At 37.6% G+C, this 13,760-nt stretch overlaps 1 protein-coding gene across 4 annotated transcripts in view; it reads left to right on the top strand.

The window, feature by feature from the left end:
- OXCT1 (3-oxoacid CoA-transferase 1) overlaps positions 1-13,760 on the top strand; it is a 144,897-nt gene that overhangs the window by 115,220 nt on the left and 15,917 nt on the right. For all 4 annotated transcript variants that reach the window (XM_025388461.1, XM_025388460.1, XM_025388459.1 and 1 more), the window contains one exon: positions 7,696-7,776. In XM_025388461.1, the coding sequence (XP_025244246.1) occupies positions 7,696-7,776 (81 nt within the window). The remainder of the gene's footprint in view (positions 1-7,695; positions 7,777-13,760) is intronic.

The following is a 13,760-nucleotide window of genomic DNA, read 5'->3' as shown; positions in this document are numbered from 1 at the left end:
TCCCAGTTCCATTGTTGGGGAGCAACAAAGAGGCTTCCCATGGGATGTACGGAGTATTTGCAGATCTGAGGGATGGGGCAGCTTGACAGAGGTTAAGTTTTGCAGGAAATAAGAGACACTGGTGTGCGGATGGTGCATGTTAAGAGATTTGTAATTAGGTCCCTCTTTTCAGGGAACAAAGGGAGAAAGGTTGAGTGGGAAAAAATATACTCACACTTAAAAACACACAGGGGCCAGGGTGATTTTTTTCCCCCAAAATGTAAATGGGATCATGCTACTTCTTCCTCAGCTCAAAAACCATCCATGGCTTCCCATCTCACTTAGATTCAAGTCCAGAGTCCTTACTACTGTCTCCAAGACTTCCATGGTTTGTAGACTCCCCCTGCTTTGCCATCCCAACTACCTCTCTGAATCTGTTCTCTCTCTTGCCCACTTAACTTCACCCTCACTCACTTCCTGAAAGTTTCTAGAACATCGTAAGAATATCTTGCCTTGAGACCTTTGCATTTTTTATTCTTTATGCCTAGAGTGCTTTTTCCCAGCTATTTATGTGGTTCACTCCCTCACTTCACTCAGACTCAAAATACCAGAGAAGCTTTCTCTGACTACCTTATTATATACAACAGAAGTCTTCCGTCTTCAGATGATCCTTCCTCCCCCTTCTTCAGCAGAATGCAAACTCCATGAAGACGGGCTCTGTTATAAGCACCAAGTAGAATACAACTTTATGTACATCGTGGCTGAATACATATTTGTTGAATTAGTTTTTCAAATAATCTACCTTGAACATATAGAAAGCACTTCTAACCTTTTCAAGTTGTTACATACTTCTGTCTCCATTTTATCATTATAACCCTCTCATGAGATGGTTCTTGATATTTTCTTTCTAGAGGCAGAATTTCATAGAGGTTAAGTAGCCCAATAAAATAGAGAGGAAAACCAAGCCCAGAGTCCATGCATTCTGCCTCTGGGCTTCCTTTTCCTTTTGTTAAGCTTTTCTGCTGGCAAGTACCATTACCACTAACAACATGAAGAATCTGTTTTGTTCTCAATATCATATACAGGAAACATGTTCCTAAGTATAACTTTCAGACCACAAAAGCAAAGGAATTCAGTTACCGTTGTCATTTAATGGCAACAAACAAAGCTTGGTTTCTTAATTTTGGAGACAAAATGAGAGCTCTATTACCAAAACAGGTTTAGATTTTCATATTACAGTAGGAGGTCTGGATTCTGAAGGGATAAAAAGAGTAATTGTTATGAAATTGAGAATAAACCTTGTGAATAAAAGAATAAACCTTGTGTTTTTTAGTTTGGATTACCTTAATCTTATTAGTGTTAAAAAGTATACTCTTATATAGCTTCACTTACTCTCTCCTGGCTGGTGCTGCCTTTGTCATATAAACTGTAGCGATCTCTGTAGTCATCTGCCCATCAGAGCATATTTGTAATTGCTGTTTTATGCAACTGTGTTTACAGTCTTTTAAAGGAAATATTATATTTATGTATGTACCTTTATGTGTACCTATATTCACTTTTAGATGACCTTTTACATTTACCTTTCCTGCTGTTCTTTATTTCTTCACCTTGATTCAAATTATAGTCAAGTATCCTTTCATTTCAGCCTTTAATCTGTGTCTGATAGCACAGGTCTCATATAGAACTGAAAGCTATCTTATCTTGACTTCATTTTTTGTGGAGAAGAATTATAAAAGGTAAATGGAGTTTATTAATCCTGTTTATTTTGGATGAAATATGTTATCAAAAGCCAAAAAAATATGAAGGCTTTTTAAGGAAAACCCTTTCTTGGGAGACATTCTTCAAATAATTTTCAGCAACATTGAAAAGTAGCTCAAAATAAAAGTATTCTTTTGCTAGGAGAATTCATAATTAATAAGAGTTTCATCTGGCTTAATTTTTTCTCATTTATGAAAGCTTATAATTCTTTCCTAGCTTCAATAAGAATATATAGTAGCCAGGTTCTGTTTGGGGAAAAAAATTCACCTTTAAAAAGTATAAATCCTTACCTGGTTTTGCCTTTTTATTTCTCCTTTATGATAGAAATGCCTGCAAAAACATTATAAAATAGGAGAAAAAAAGCAGAACACAGTCCAACAACTAGTAAAGCTCTTTAAAATGTGTTACAGAATTTAATTAAGCTTATCACTTTAAATTCAATAGCTGTGCATTTGTGTGCAAAGGCTCCCATTTTCTAAAATAGAAAGGAAAACGAATGCTAACAGAGGCTTTCTAAGGTACCACAACACTTCATGAATGAAAAGAGAAAGTAATTCCTCCTGACTTCTGTGCTCTGCCATCTAGAGGTTAGAGATCATAGGATGCAACCTTTAGAAAAAATAAGTGTGTCTATGATAATGATTTTTATGATACAGTGTATAAGAAATATGTATGATACAGTATATAAGGGGCCTTCTATTCTAAGATCTCAAAATCTTGAAGATGGGTTTTCAGGCAAATGGCTTGCTGTATCTACTATTTCATTTGGCTAGTCTTCCCCTTGAGAATATCCCTGTAACCACAAACTTTTATTACCTCCATATGTTACCTCCACATATCATTTGTAATAGCAAATGTTCTGTATTTCTAAGTTAGCCAAGCCTCTCCACTGAAGTCCTGTGTGGATTGTTGGAAACCCTATAGAGTAGGCGCTGTATAAAGGTCAATCGTATCCCATGAGGACAAATGCAGTGTGAGTAATCTCATTCTTTCCTTTTATTGTGTGTACCTTGATTTTCTTTATTTAGCAAATCCAGTTCTTTTCTTTTTTTAAAAAAATTAAATTTTTTAATTTTTGTGGGCACATAAGAATATATATATGGCGTACATGAGATGTTTTGATATAGGCATGTGGTGTGAAATAATCACACTGTGGAGAATGGAGTATCTATCTTCTCAAGCATGTATCTTTTGTCTTACAAATAATCCAGCTACATCAGTTATAGTGATGTGACAGTCATGTATTTTGAAATACAGCATTTCCCATTATTATATCTGCGTGTGTATTTGGTATACTTGATTTAAGCATTGAGATTAAGCAGGAGAAGGAGTGAGCAAGGATGTTGATAATCAGGCTTCATCCATGATATTTTGGCAAGCCCAAAGAGAGACCTGCCATTGGCTTCCTTGTTCTACCAGACAAAGTATTTAATACTCTCTTGCCAAATTCAGCCTTTGTAGTCCTTCTTTTCAGTAAATTATGGCAAGTTCCTTTATGCTTTAGAAGGGAGCAGGTGGAAAAGGTAAAATAACTATAATTCAGTGTTTCTCTCTTCACTTTCACATTTGTATATTTTGGGCTACAGTCCTAAAGTGTCTTTGCTGCTTCCTTTTATCACACCTTTATCTGTCTTACCAAAGTCTTATAAGCCCCATCATGTGCTTCTGCTAGCTGTGCTGCTTCTAGTGAGCTCAGAGATACTAGGATTGTACAAATACCTATCTTAGAACTAGAAAAGCAGCCTCTAGTGGTCCATAGACATTAGTCACATGGCATTTTATAGCTCCCCTCTGGAGTTCCTTGAATCAGAAATGCAGCCTTTATTGATCACTGTGATTTGCCTAATGTTCTACTCATGGCTGTACATATGAAGAAAAATAGTCTTAGCTTAGTGAGTTCAGCATCTAGTGGACATGGTGGCAAGAGGTCAACATGTGAAGGGAGGAGGAAGCACAGGAGCACCCAGGAGGGCCACAGACTGGGGACACCCATGGGACATGACTGCAGCAGCAGATGAGGATGCTGGATGAAGGTTTTTCTAGGGAAGATGGTGTCTGAGCCAAATCCTGAATAGGAAGGTGTTGCCATTTGAATCTGGGGTGATGGGGTATGTGGTGGTATGTGTTCCAGGTAACAGGCAGCATGAACAAAAGCTGAAAGGCTTGGTCTTTTTAGGAACAAGCAAATCCCAGAACTTTCCTTCTCTGTAGTTGATCATTAGGGCTTTGCCAAAGAAAGTGCCTGAGAGAAAAAATATGTGCACGCGTGTTGTGTGTCTGTGTGTGTCTGTGTGCGTGTGTGTGTGTATTGCAGCCATATTTAACAAGCACTTAACAGAAAAGATGAGCGTGAAATGAGGTTTTATGTAAAGCACAGTCTTAAAGATTTCAGGAGAACGTGTTGACATGAAATGCAAGAAATCATTCTGTTGTGATAAAGAGCTTATTTGGATTTGGGATTAAGTTCATTGCAATAACATGAAACTTATTGTTATGATAGCAAAGGGATTTATTACTGTTTAACTAGAATTGTTTAATACTGCAGAACTTAGGCCCAGGATTTTATTCAGACATCTAAAGAATTAAAGAGATCACCACAAAGCAAGCAATAGAAAGTACTAGAGTGTTTAGTCACTTGAAAATGGTGAATTACCCTAGGTATTGCTCGAGGCCTGTAAGTGCTCAAGGAGAAAGAGAAAGATTAGGGAAGTTGATGCAGGAAAGAAGGTAGATGTTCACCAAAGGTTGTGATGAAGTTAATAAGTAAGGACATATTGAAATCAGGAGCCTCAGGACTAGTCAAATTTTTGTTTGTTTGTTTGTTTGTTTGTTTGTTTGTTTGTTTGAGACCAGTTCTCTCTGTTGCCCAAGCTGGAGTGCAGTGGCATGCGCATAGCTTACTACAACCTCCCGAGCTCAAGCAATCCTCCCAGCTTGGCCTCCTGAATGGCTGGGACTATAGGCACGCACAGACACAACTGGCTAACTTTCAAAATTTTTGTAGAAATAGGGTCTTGCCTGGGGTGTTCTAGAACTGCTGGCCTCAAGTGATCCTCCCACCTCAGCCTCCCAAAGTGCTGGGATTACAGGTGTGACCCACTCCACAATACACAAAGCATTTTTAATGCTATACTTTGTATCTATTTCTCTGCCTTTTCTGACCACCCTTCATGGGGAAGGAAAGAAACACCATATATAAGCATGAATGAGATCCAAGTAACCCTGGATATTTGCACATAGATTCAACTCACCCTAGTTTATTGCAGTTTCAGAACATTTCATTTGATTCCTACAATGATCAGGTAAGGAGGATAAAGCAAAAGATAAGAGAGAACTATGGCACAAAGAATTTAAGGGACCAAAAAATTGTTAAATGGCAGAACTAAGACTACAAACCTGGTCTTTGGACTCCTAGTAGAGTGCTCTTTGCTGCCACACCATACTGCATTCCTTTATTAGGATTTATTTTTAAATGCTAAAAACTCAGCACTTGTTCCTCCTTTGTGTGTCACTAATATATGCAGCTGCCATAGCACACTGCAGGGCTCAGCCCAGCATATTTAGAATAGAGTGCTAACGTAGGAGCTAGTCATATTTTGGTTTCATAGCTAACCTTTTATTGAATATTGAAATTGTGACATTTTAAAATCTTTCTGCATCTCATTTTCTTTTTCCTTCTTGATCTGTGTTATGTCTTGGCACTATAAATGTGAATGGAATCATCTAGCTCCATTGTTCTAACAGGAATACATTTGGTGCCAGTTTCTTAGGAGAGCCGTATGGTTTGCTCCCAAATTTGTGTTGTGTTTTTGCTAGTTTTGTGTGTCTCAGGAATTGTATTTAGGCCATTTTCTACATAATCCTGTGTCAGACTTCATATAGGAACTTAATTTCCTCACAGGTTATAGAAATATTAATTATGGATTGTATAAAAACAGTACCAGCTAACATTCATTAAGCACTAAGTACTGGACCCTTGCATTTCATGTAGACCTTACCCCAATTTTTCAAGGTAGGGTGGATGGAGAAGCATGGGCATGTGGCTCTTACAGAGACAATGTGGGGCATGGCCAGGTTTTACACACAGGTCTTTTGGCTCTAGCCCGCACACTTAACCACTATGCTATAGGGTGTATGCAGAGAATGGTCTAGAAAAAGGTCTCCATTGGTAGGACATAGCCAATGCTGTCAGTTGAAATCCTTGATTTCTCCTAAAATGAAGTTGGTTGTTCATTAAAATCCAAGTGGCTGCTTTCATGCCAGATGTAGATCTTGCTCAAATAATGAGAACTAAATAAGAGCTCCTTGGAGAAAATGTTCTTCAGAGGCTGGCAGATAGTTCACTTTGTTTGAAGTCAGGCCCAGAATTCGTTGTGACATGCCTTGATATATATTAAATGTAAGGAGACCTGACAACTGTAGAAGTTCAAATATTCGTCATTAATTTCAACTGTTTAATTTAGCTTCCGTGTCATGTGCAGAATTTGAAATCTTAAAAGAAAAATAATTAGAAGTGAAGTGAAAATTAGAGTTTATTTCTGCAACTATAAATTTTCTTATACAATAAGATCTGGAAACATATGGATTGTTTTAAAAGGTGTTATGTCAACTTACTTCATATGTATTTAGCACCAGTTTTGTCTGAACTAAGGTAATAGTTTTTTTAAAAAATCTATCCAAGATTCCCAATAGACCTCCTTTTCTCTTCACATTCATTCTTACAAATGCATTTATTCAAAAACTACTGAATGTCTTTTATTCCTTTCACTGGCTTAAGTACATTAAAGCCTTTTAATTACTAGTGCATTGCTGAGTTGGTAGGCTATCACAAGGAATGAAATCTTAATGGAGCCCACCTATCTGAAATTCATAGCCTCTGCCCATATACTTAGCCTGACACCAGTTTTGGGAGAGATATAAACTAGATAGTAGGTGCGCATTTAAGTAGGTAAAACATTGAGATGGCTAAGGATGACAGTGGTGTCACATGTGGTACATTAGATCCAAAAGAAAGCAATAAAAGCATTTTGTCATTTTTGGAGAAGATCTAGAATGTGGTAGAGTAGCGGTCAGCCCCAAGAGAGACAGTAATTTAGGCTCCTGGTGCTTGACTCTTAAAAAGTAGCTTAATCATGAACAGAAGAAAATGATCTGAAGATCAGATCCTCAGAGCCAATGTTCAACTCCGTTCCTCAGACATGCCTCAGAGGCCAATTCTACATTGCAGGTGGGAGGAAGGGCTGGAGGAGGGAGTCAATGAATGAAAACATTTTTTCCACTTTTAGTTTTTCTTAAGTCTTCCTCTGCCACAATAAGAAATTAGTAGATATGGTCTAAAATTGATTAATCAAGAAATAACATGGTAAACATAATATTTTAAAAGTGGATATAAGAAGAAAATGTTAGAAACAGAAGAAACTGCTAACAAACAAACAAAAAACACTAGAATGGATTCCGGTTAAGAGCAACTCTAAGAGTGGGGAAGGGAGGCAAGGCACTGCTGTTTTCCATGTACATATTACTTTTTTAACAGATAAAATATTTTTTAAAAAGAGGACTTAGGCATTTGTTTTCTGTATGTGCTTTGCATCCTGGGCAGATGTCTGCTCACATTTTTTAAGGAGACCATTCATTGGAAGGGAAGAATAAGCAGGATATTAGTGAAATTTCACATCAAATGATACAAGGGCTGAGGATTGAGAAGTCAAATTTCTGGCAGGGTGTTTCCCAATTAAATCATTTCTGCCTTTGGCCATTCATCTGGCATTACCTAAATTATTTCAGGGACAGAAGCTGCCTCCAAATAAAAAGTAAAAAACGTAACTGTGCAAAAATTCTGAAAGAGTCTGTACTTAGGAGACAATTTCTCTGATAGTTTCTGTTTATCCTATAGTTATGTCAATTATAAATAAAAATTGCTCCCTAACTACTCTTTTTGATGTTTTCTTTTTAAAACAGGGAAATGCACATAAAATCATGGAGAAATGTACATTACCATTGACTGGAAAGCAATGTGTCAACCGCATTATTACTGAAAAGGTAAAATGTGTTTTTTCTCTTATTTGCTATCTATTAACCACGTTTTAAGTAAGCATTTACAGAAATTGTTGTTACCTTCTAAGAGTGTATTACACCAGTAGTCACAGGATTAATTTAGCCTGTGGGCAAAATGAATAGGAAAGCTCATCAATTTAATGTTTCTAAATGTAGAATTCTTTATGTGCAAGTCTTTGGAAACATACAAGCAAAATTGAATCACTGTCCTTGGTAACTTTGACAGTGTGCTATAATCAGAGAAGTTTTATTGATCTTTATATTTTTACTATTACAATGTCAGGCTGGATGATGATATATGCAAAGTTAAGAATATATTATTTCTACCTTTTCTAAATCACAAGTACAAATTTTTGGATTTTAAGAAATTCAGTATAAGTTGAGTTTTTAATTGTTTCAGTGCAAATCATAGTATAGGCCCCACCGTAAGCCAAGAAATGGATTCTGTTTCTTGCATGCTTTCTGCTGTCTTTTATAGAGTGGGGTTTCAAAACACACAGTGACTCTCTAGATTCTTCTTACTAGCTGGAACATGTTGGTCAGTAGTACAACTGAAAGCTGCTCAGACCAGAGAAGCATCACCAGCAGCTGCCCATAGTCACCCTTCTGACTCAGATTTGAACCTAGTATGTCGGAATGACAATGCTTTTAAGTTAGCTGGGAGGGTGTGTTTTCTTGATTCAGTACCTTGAAGAAGCCATAAAACAGAATTATGTATATCAGGTTCTTTTAATGCTGTTCCATTTGCCAAGAACAGTAGCATTAGTGTCTTGGCATTAATCTGACTCACTAACTTCATTGAGGTGTGACAGTGAGCACCCTAAAGCAGGCTTTGAAATGGATTAGGAGGTTTATTATTCCCAGAAGCTAATTTTAAGGGAGGTTCTGTCCCAAATGATGCCTTCTGCAGGACTACTTATGTGGAATGCCATGAAGGTAACATATAAAGAACAAGATAAAAGGGCAGAATATTTTATCCCACCATCTATTCTGAATCTTTACCATTTCTTGAATCCCCCCGAAACTATGAACAGGACGTGTTGAAAAGAATCCATTACTTTGAAGATAAAAGCAAAGCAATCTTTTACCCTGTTGGTTGTTTGTTTATTTTTAAATAAAGTGGTAGTCCTTCTAAAGATAATTCCAGAAACTTTCTTCCTGTGGGTCCTCTCCTCCTTCCATCAGCCCTCTCCTCACCTCCACGTGTACCCTGCCCTTGTTCTTACCAGTTCAGTTCTTCTATCTGCCATAGCTCCCATTTGATCCTCGGCCTCCCCAAATACTACCTGTCCTTTAAACCTAATGCAGTTTCCCTCTTCATCATGAAGCGGTTTTGCACCATCATAGCACACAACAATTTATTCTCATAGTGGCCCACTGTTCATTTTGGCACTCATAATCTAATGTATTCTTATGCTATAACTTATATTGATATTTAACTTTACTATCATTTTAAAAACTTTTGAACCAGATTGTTCCCAACAGTGTGTTACAGAAAGGAGGAAGGCAAAGTCTCTGTCCTAAAGGACAACATGGAAGAAGGGTTAGACACCAAACATCCAGCCTTGCCAGCAGTCAGAGTAATTGACATGATAAAGGCCATATGGAGACACACACCAGATGCTAATCTAGGGGCATAGAGAAAAGCTGCCCAGCAGCGTGGGCAGAGGTATCAGGGAAAGCTTTTTGGTGTTATTAAATACAAGCTTTTAACATATCTTGCAAAGCATTTCACAGTATGTACCTTTCTCCTCTAGCCTATTTCTTTCTACTTTAACTTTCTCCCTACTTGAACCATACTAAAATGCTGTGAACTACGTTCCGTTCTTCCCTGGACCATGTTCTTTTGAGACTTTGCACATCCTTTTTCTCTCTCTGGAACATTCTTCCCACCCCATCCATCTAGCTAATTTCTGCTCATCCTTTATATCTTGGCTATATATTTCTCTTGCTAGTCTTCCCAATCCCTCCCCAAATTTTCTGGGTGCTTCTCTGAATCTTTGTACTAATCCTAACTTAGCATAAACCACTATACTGAAATAAACTCTAATCTCTGCCTGTCTCACTCACCACTGTTTATCTAACACTTGGCACAGCGCCAACCCATACTCAGTGAATACTTGTGCTTTTTTTGCTGAAAAAACTGGATTGAATGGTGAGCCTCAAAAGATCAGTAGGAATTTCATAAGTTAGAAAACCAACAAGGACCTTCTGGAAAAAAGGAAGAAAACATACAGTCACAGAGGTGTGAGGAAAACATGGCTTGTCCTATAACCTGCAAGTTGAGCTGGTTGGAGCAAGGGCATGACTGGATTCTGAAGGCTGATGTGGAAAAGGCAGTGAGGGGTCAAATAATGGAGGGATGTCGATGTCTTGCTAAGAACTGTGGGTCTTATAAGGAAGGCAGTAAGGAACCCTTCAGTGATTTTTCACTTTTTTAAGGTTGGGGACACAATAAATTGGATTTGCATTAGGAAAAACACTGTAAGCTTTTATGTAAAGTGGACAGAAAACAGATAAGGCAGAAGCCAGTTAAGAGGATTCATAGACCTAGGCAAAAAATCTCAAAATTCTAAACCATAGGACAGATGGAGAGATTTGAAAGAGATTTAGGAGATGGACTCGACCTAACTTGATGAATTGCACATTCTTGGTAAGACAGAGGAGATTCCTAAGTTTTCTGACTAGAGAGAATGGTTGACCTGTGCATCCTTTAGGAAGACCAGGACTATAGGAGGAGAAGCAAGAGGATAATACAAGGCATGAATAGGTTCAGTTTGGACAGCCTCACTGTGATATTCCTGGGAATACCCAGTCAGATACTGCAATAAACAATTGGGAGATTTGGATCTAGAGCTCACAAGAGAAGTCAGTATTGGAATAATTTGTGGGCGTCATTAACATATGGGGATAATTAGAGCCTTAATTATAGATGACATTGTATAGCTAGAATGAGTAAAGAGAAGGGCATCTACGTCTGGAACTTTTGGTACCTCAAGGAAAGGAAGGTTGCATGTTTATCGCTGTGCTCTGTGCATAGTAGGTGCTCAATAAATACTTGTTGAATGAGTAATGAGAATGCAGTGCCATTAAGGGCAATGAAGGTCTCCAGCCCTCACTAACAATGGACTAGAATGCCATTATCAGATCTAGAGAAAATTCCTTTCAGTTGCCTTTTGAAAGAGAATTTGGAGGATGCTATGACCCTGATTTCCTAGTTTTGAGCTGTGAGAATGAAGTAATGAAAGATGCATTCCTCACCAGCACCTGAGCTGTGATTCACTGTTACCCATAATGTAAGCTTTTGTCATGGTGATAAAGTAATTAACATTCATCTCTTAGACAGAGTACTTGCAATATTCTGGATAGTTGAACAATTTATTGTGGCTTTTAGGTTTTAGTCTCCATTTTTGTCAAAGTTTTGTTTGCACCTTGTATCACTAAATGGAAAGTTTCCTAAATATTTCAAAAGTAAGTTTCCTTTTTTAAATTATAGATACTTGGCTTTCTAATATATCTAATTAGGATTTGATGAATGTGTTAATAAGGTTTTTTAAAAGCAATAAATCAATTTGTGATAGATTTATTCTCCTTGATTACTGAAGCCTTAAATTTTGATACCACAGTTATCTTCTCTCTAAATCATTCCCGTGCCTGTTCTTAATAACATAATCCAGATGCTCTTTTTTTCTTGTTTGTTCTATTTTTATAAATTGACAGTTGTTCAGAATGCAAGAAAAAGCAAATCTTATCAATAGTGCTCCAGACACATTTTCTGCAAAGAAAGTGTTCATTTTTTAAAAATTTTATTGTCATTTTGGAATGAAGCAAGCTAGTGAGTATACAAACATTCCTAAATTATCCATTTATTTTTTTCCTCTTGAAACATACATTTCTGCCAGAAAACTTTTTTGGAACATAAAATGTACAAGCAAAAGAAAAGTTTACTGAGAAATAAGAAATATTTTGTCTCATATTTCAAACCTCTTTTCCAGTAATGTCAACCAGGTTATCTGTGAATTCATCAGACAAACCAAGAATGCAGTTATCACTGGTCCCAGCGATGTGTGTTTCTGGGGAAAAATATTTATCAACTAGAGTCAATAATCATTTCAGGGCTTTGATCTGGGGTCACATATAAGTGAGATGTTAAGCGACTAAGGAGTAAAAAGTAAAAAACTGCTTGTGTGCTGCCCCCACTGTCTCAGGGATGGTGCTCAGAGTATGTTTTCTTATATTTGTCCTGTATCACAATCTTGGGAAGTACATTTTTATTATATATGTCTACAGATGCAAAGACAGGTTCACTAAAGGTTGCATAACTGTTGTACAGCAGAGTGGAATTCTCATGGAGCTCAAAAGCCAGGGTTCTTTTCTCTACGTGTTGCTGTGTCTTGATATTACCTTCCTAGTTAGTGTATTCAAAAGTGGCAATTCAAGGTTTGACTTCCAAGCTAGTTGAAAAATCAGTTGGGTGCAGTGACTCATACCTGTAATCCTTGCACTTTGGGAGGCTGAGGCAGGCAGGTGGATCACCTAAGATCAGGAATTTGAGACCAGCCTGACCAACATGGTAAAACCTCATCTCTACTAAAAATACAAAAAATTAGCTGGGTGTGGTGGGGCATGCCTGTAATCCCAGACACTCAGGAGGCTGAGGCATGAGAATCACTTGAACCCAGGAGGTGGAGGTTTCAGTGAGCAGAGATCTGGCCATTGAACTCCAGCCTGGGCGACAGAGTGAGACTCTCAAAAAAATAAAATAAAATAAAATAAAATAAAATAAAATAAAGATTCTACGCCTGCAAACAATAGTTGAATTTAGGTTAACTCTAGAGGAGAGGAAAGCTCTGGGATGCATAACATTTTAGTCTGAGAAAGAGGAAACCATGAGAACTGAAAGAGGGAACAGTGTTTAATGTGCTGGAGGGTAACTGTAGCATGGAGTTAAAGCCATAGGAGAAGCAGTTTTAGCTCTTACGATTTGAGCTTCCCTTCAGTAAACAATCTGCCTTGAAATAAGTGAGCCTCCTGCCACTGCAAATATCTAAGCAGAACCCCGTTGACTATCTGAGAAGAATGTTTTGAAGAATTCTTGGGCGGAAGGTTATATTAAGTGACCTCGTAGGTCATTTCCACTCGAGTTATATTTCTAAGTGTGAAAGCATGTGTTCTAAATCAGATTCAACAGGTGGGGTCTATCTGCTGAGGTCAAGCCATATCAATTGGCACTACCAACACCTGGTGTTACGGACCAGAATGATGTAATGTTTCAGGTGAGATTGGCTTTCTGGTGCTTGCCCTAAATATAAGCATCTTCATTTGATTTGCATAGCAAAGGGAGATTCCCATGCTCTCTTTCTGAGACTGTATGTTTTCACAGGATTTGAGAATATTTTTAACAGTTACTTGCATGTCCTTCAGGACCAGGATAGCTATCCTCTTATAATTACTCTTAGACACTTCAAAGCACCTTCTTCTGTTTCCTGTAATTCTTTACCCAACAGCATTTATAAACTTTTTTGCTATCATTCATGTGCTTTCAGCTTCCAAAAATTCCCTTTCTGTCTCCCTCTTTCTTCATTCCTTTCTTTGTTCAAATCATTATTAATCACGAATTGACCTTTGACCAAAAGTGTTAGACTTAACAAAAGGGAGGTAGTTTTTAAAAACTGGTTGCAATAGTAACAAATGCCATCCATGGTCAACACTCATTTATTTTCTGGCATCAACACTGTTCCACAAGTAATTGCTGATTAGGGAGTTGGCATTTATTCTCACCAAAATATCATAGTTACAGCTGACATTTTTCCACTACTGATTTTTCTTTTGTCCTGGGTCGTATTTTTCCTTTTTTTTTTTTTTTTTTTTTTTTTGAGACAGAGTCTCGCTTTGTCACCCAGGCTGGAAGTGCAGTGGTGTGATCTTGGCTCACTGCAAGCTCCACCTCCTGGGTTCATGCCACTCTC

The sequence above is a fragment of the Theropithecus gelada genome, chromosome 6 (assembly GCF_003255815.1).
Source record: "Theropithecus gelada isolate Dixy chromosome 6, Tgel_1.0, whole genome shotgun sequence".
In the NCBI taxonomy this organism is placed as follows: Eukaryota; Metazoa; Chordata; class Mammalia; order Primates; family Cercopithecidae; genus Theropithecus; species Theropithecus gelada.
The sequence above is the reverse complement of the archived record's forward strand: the minus strand, read 5'-3'. Positions and strand labels throughout refer to the sequence as shown.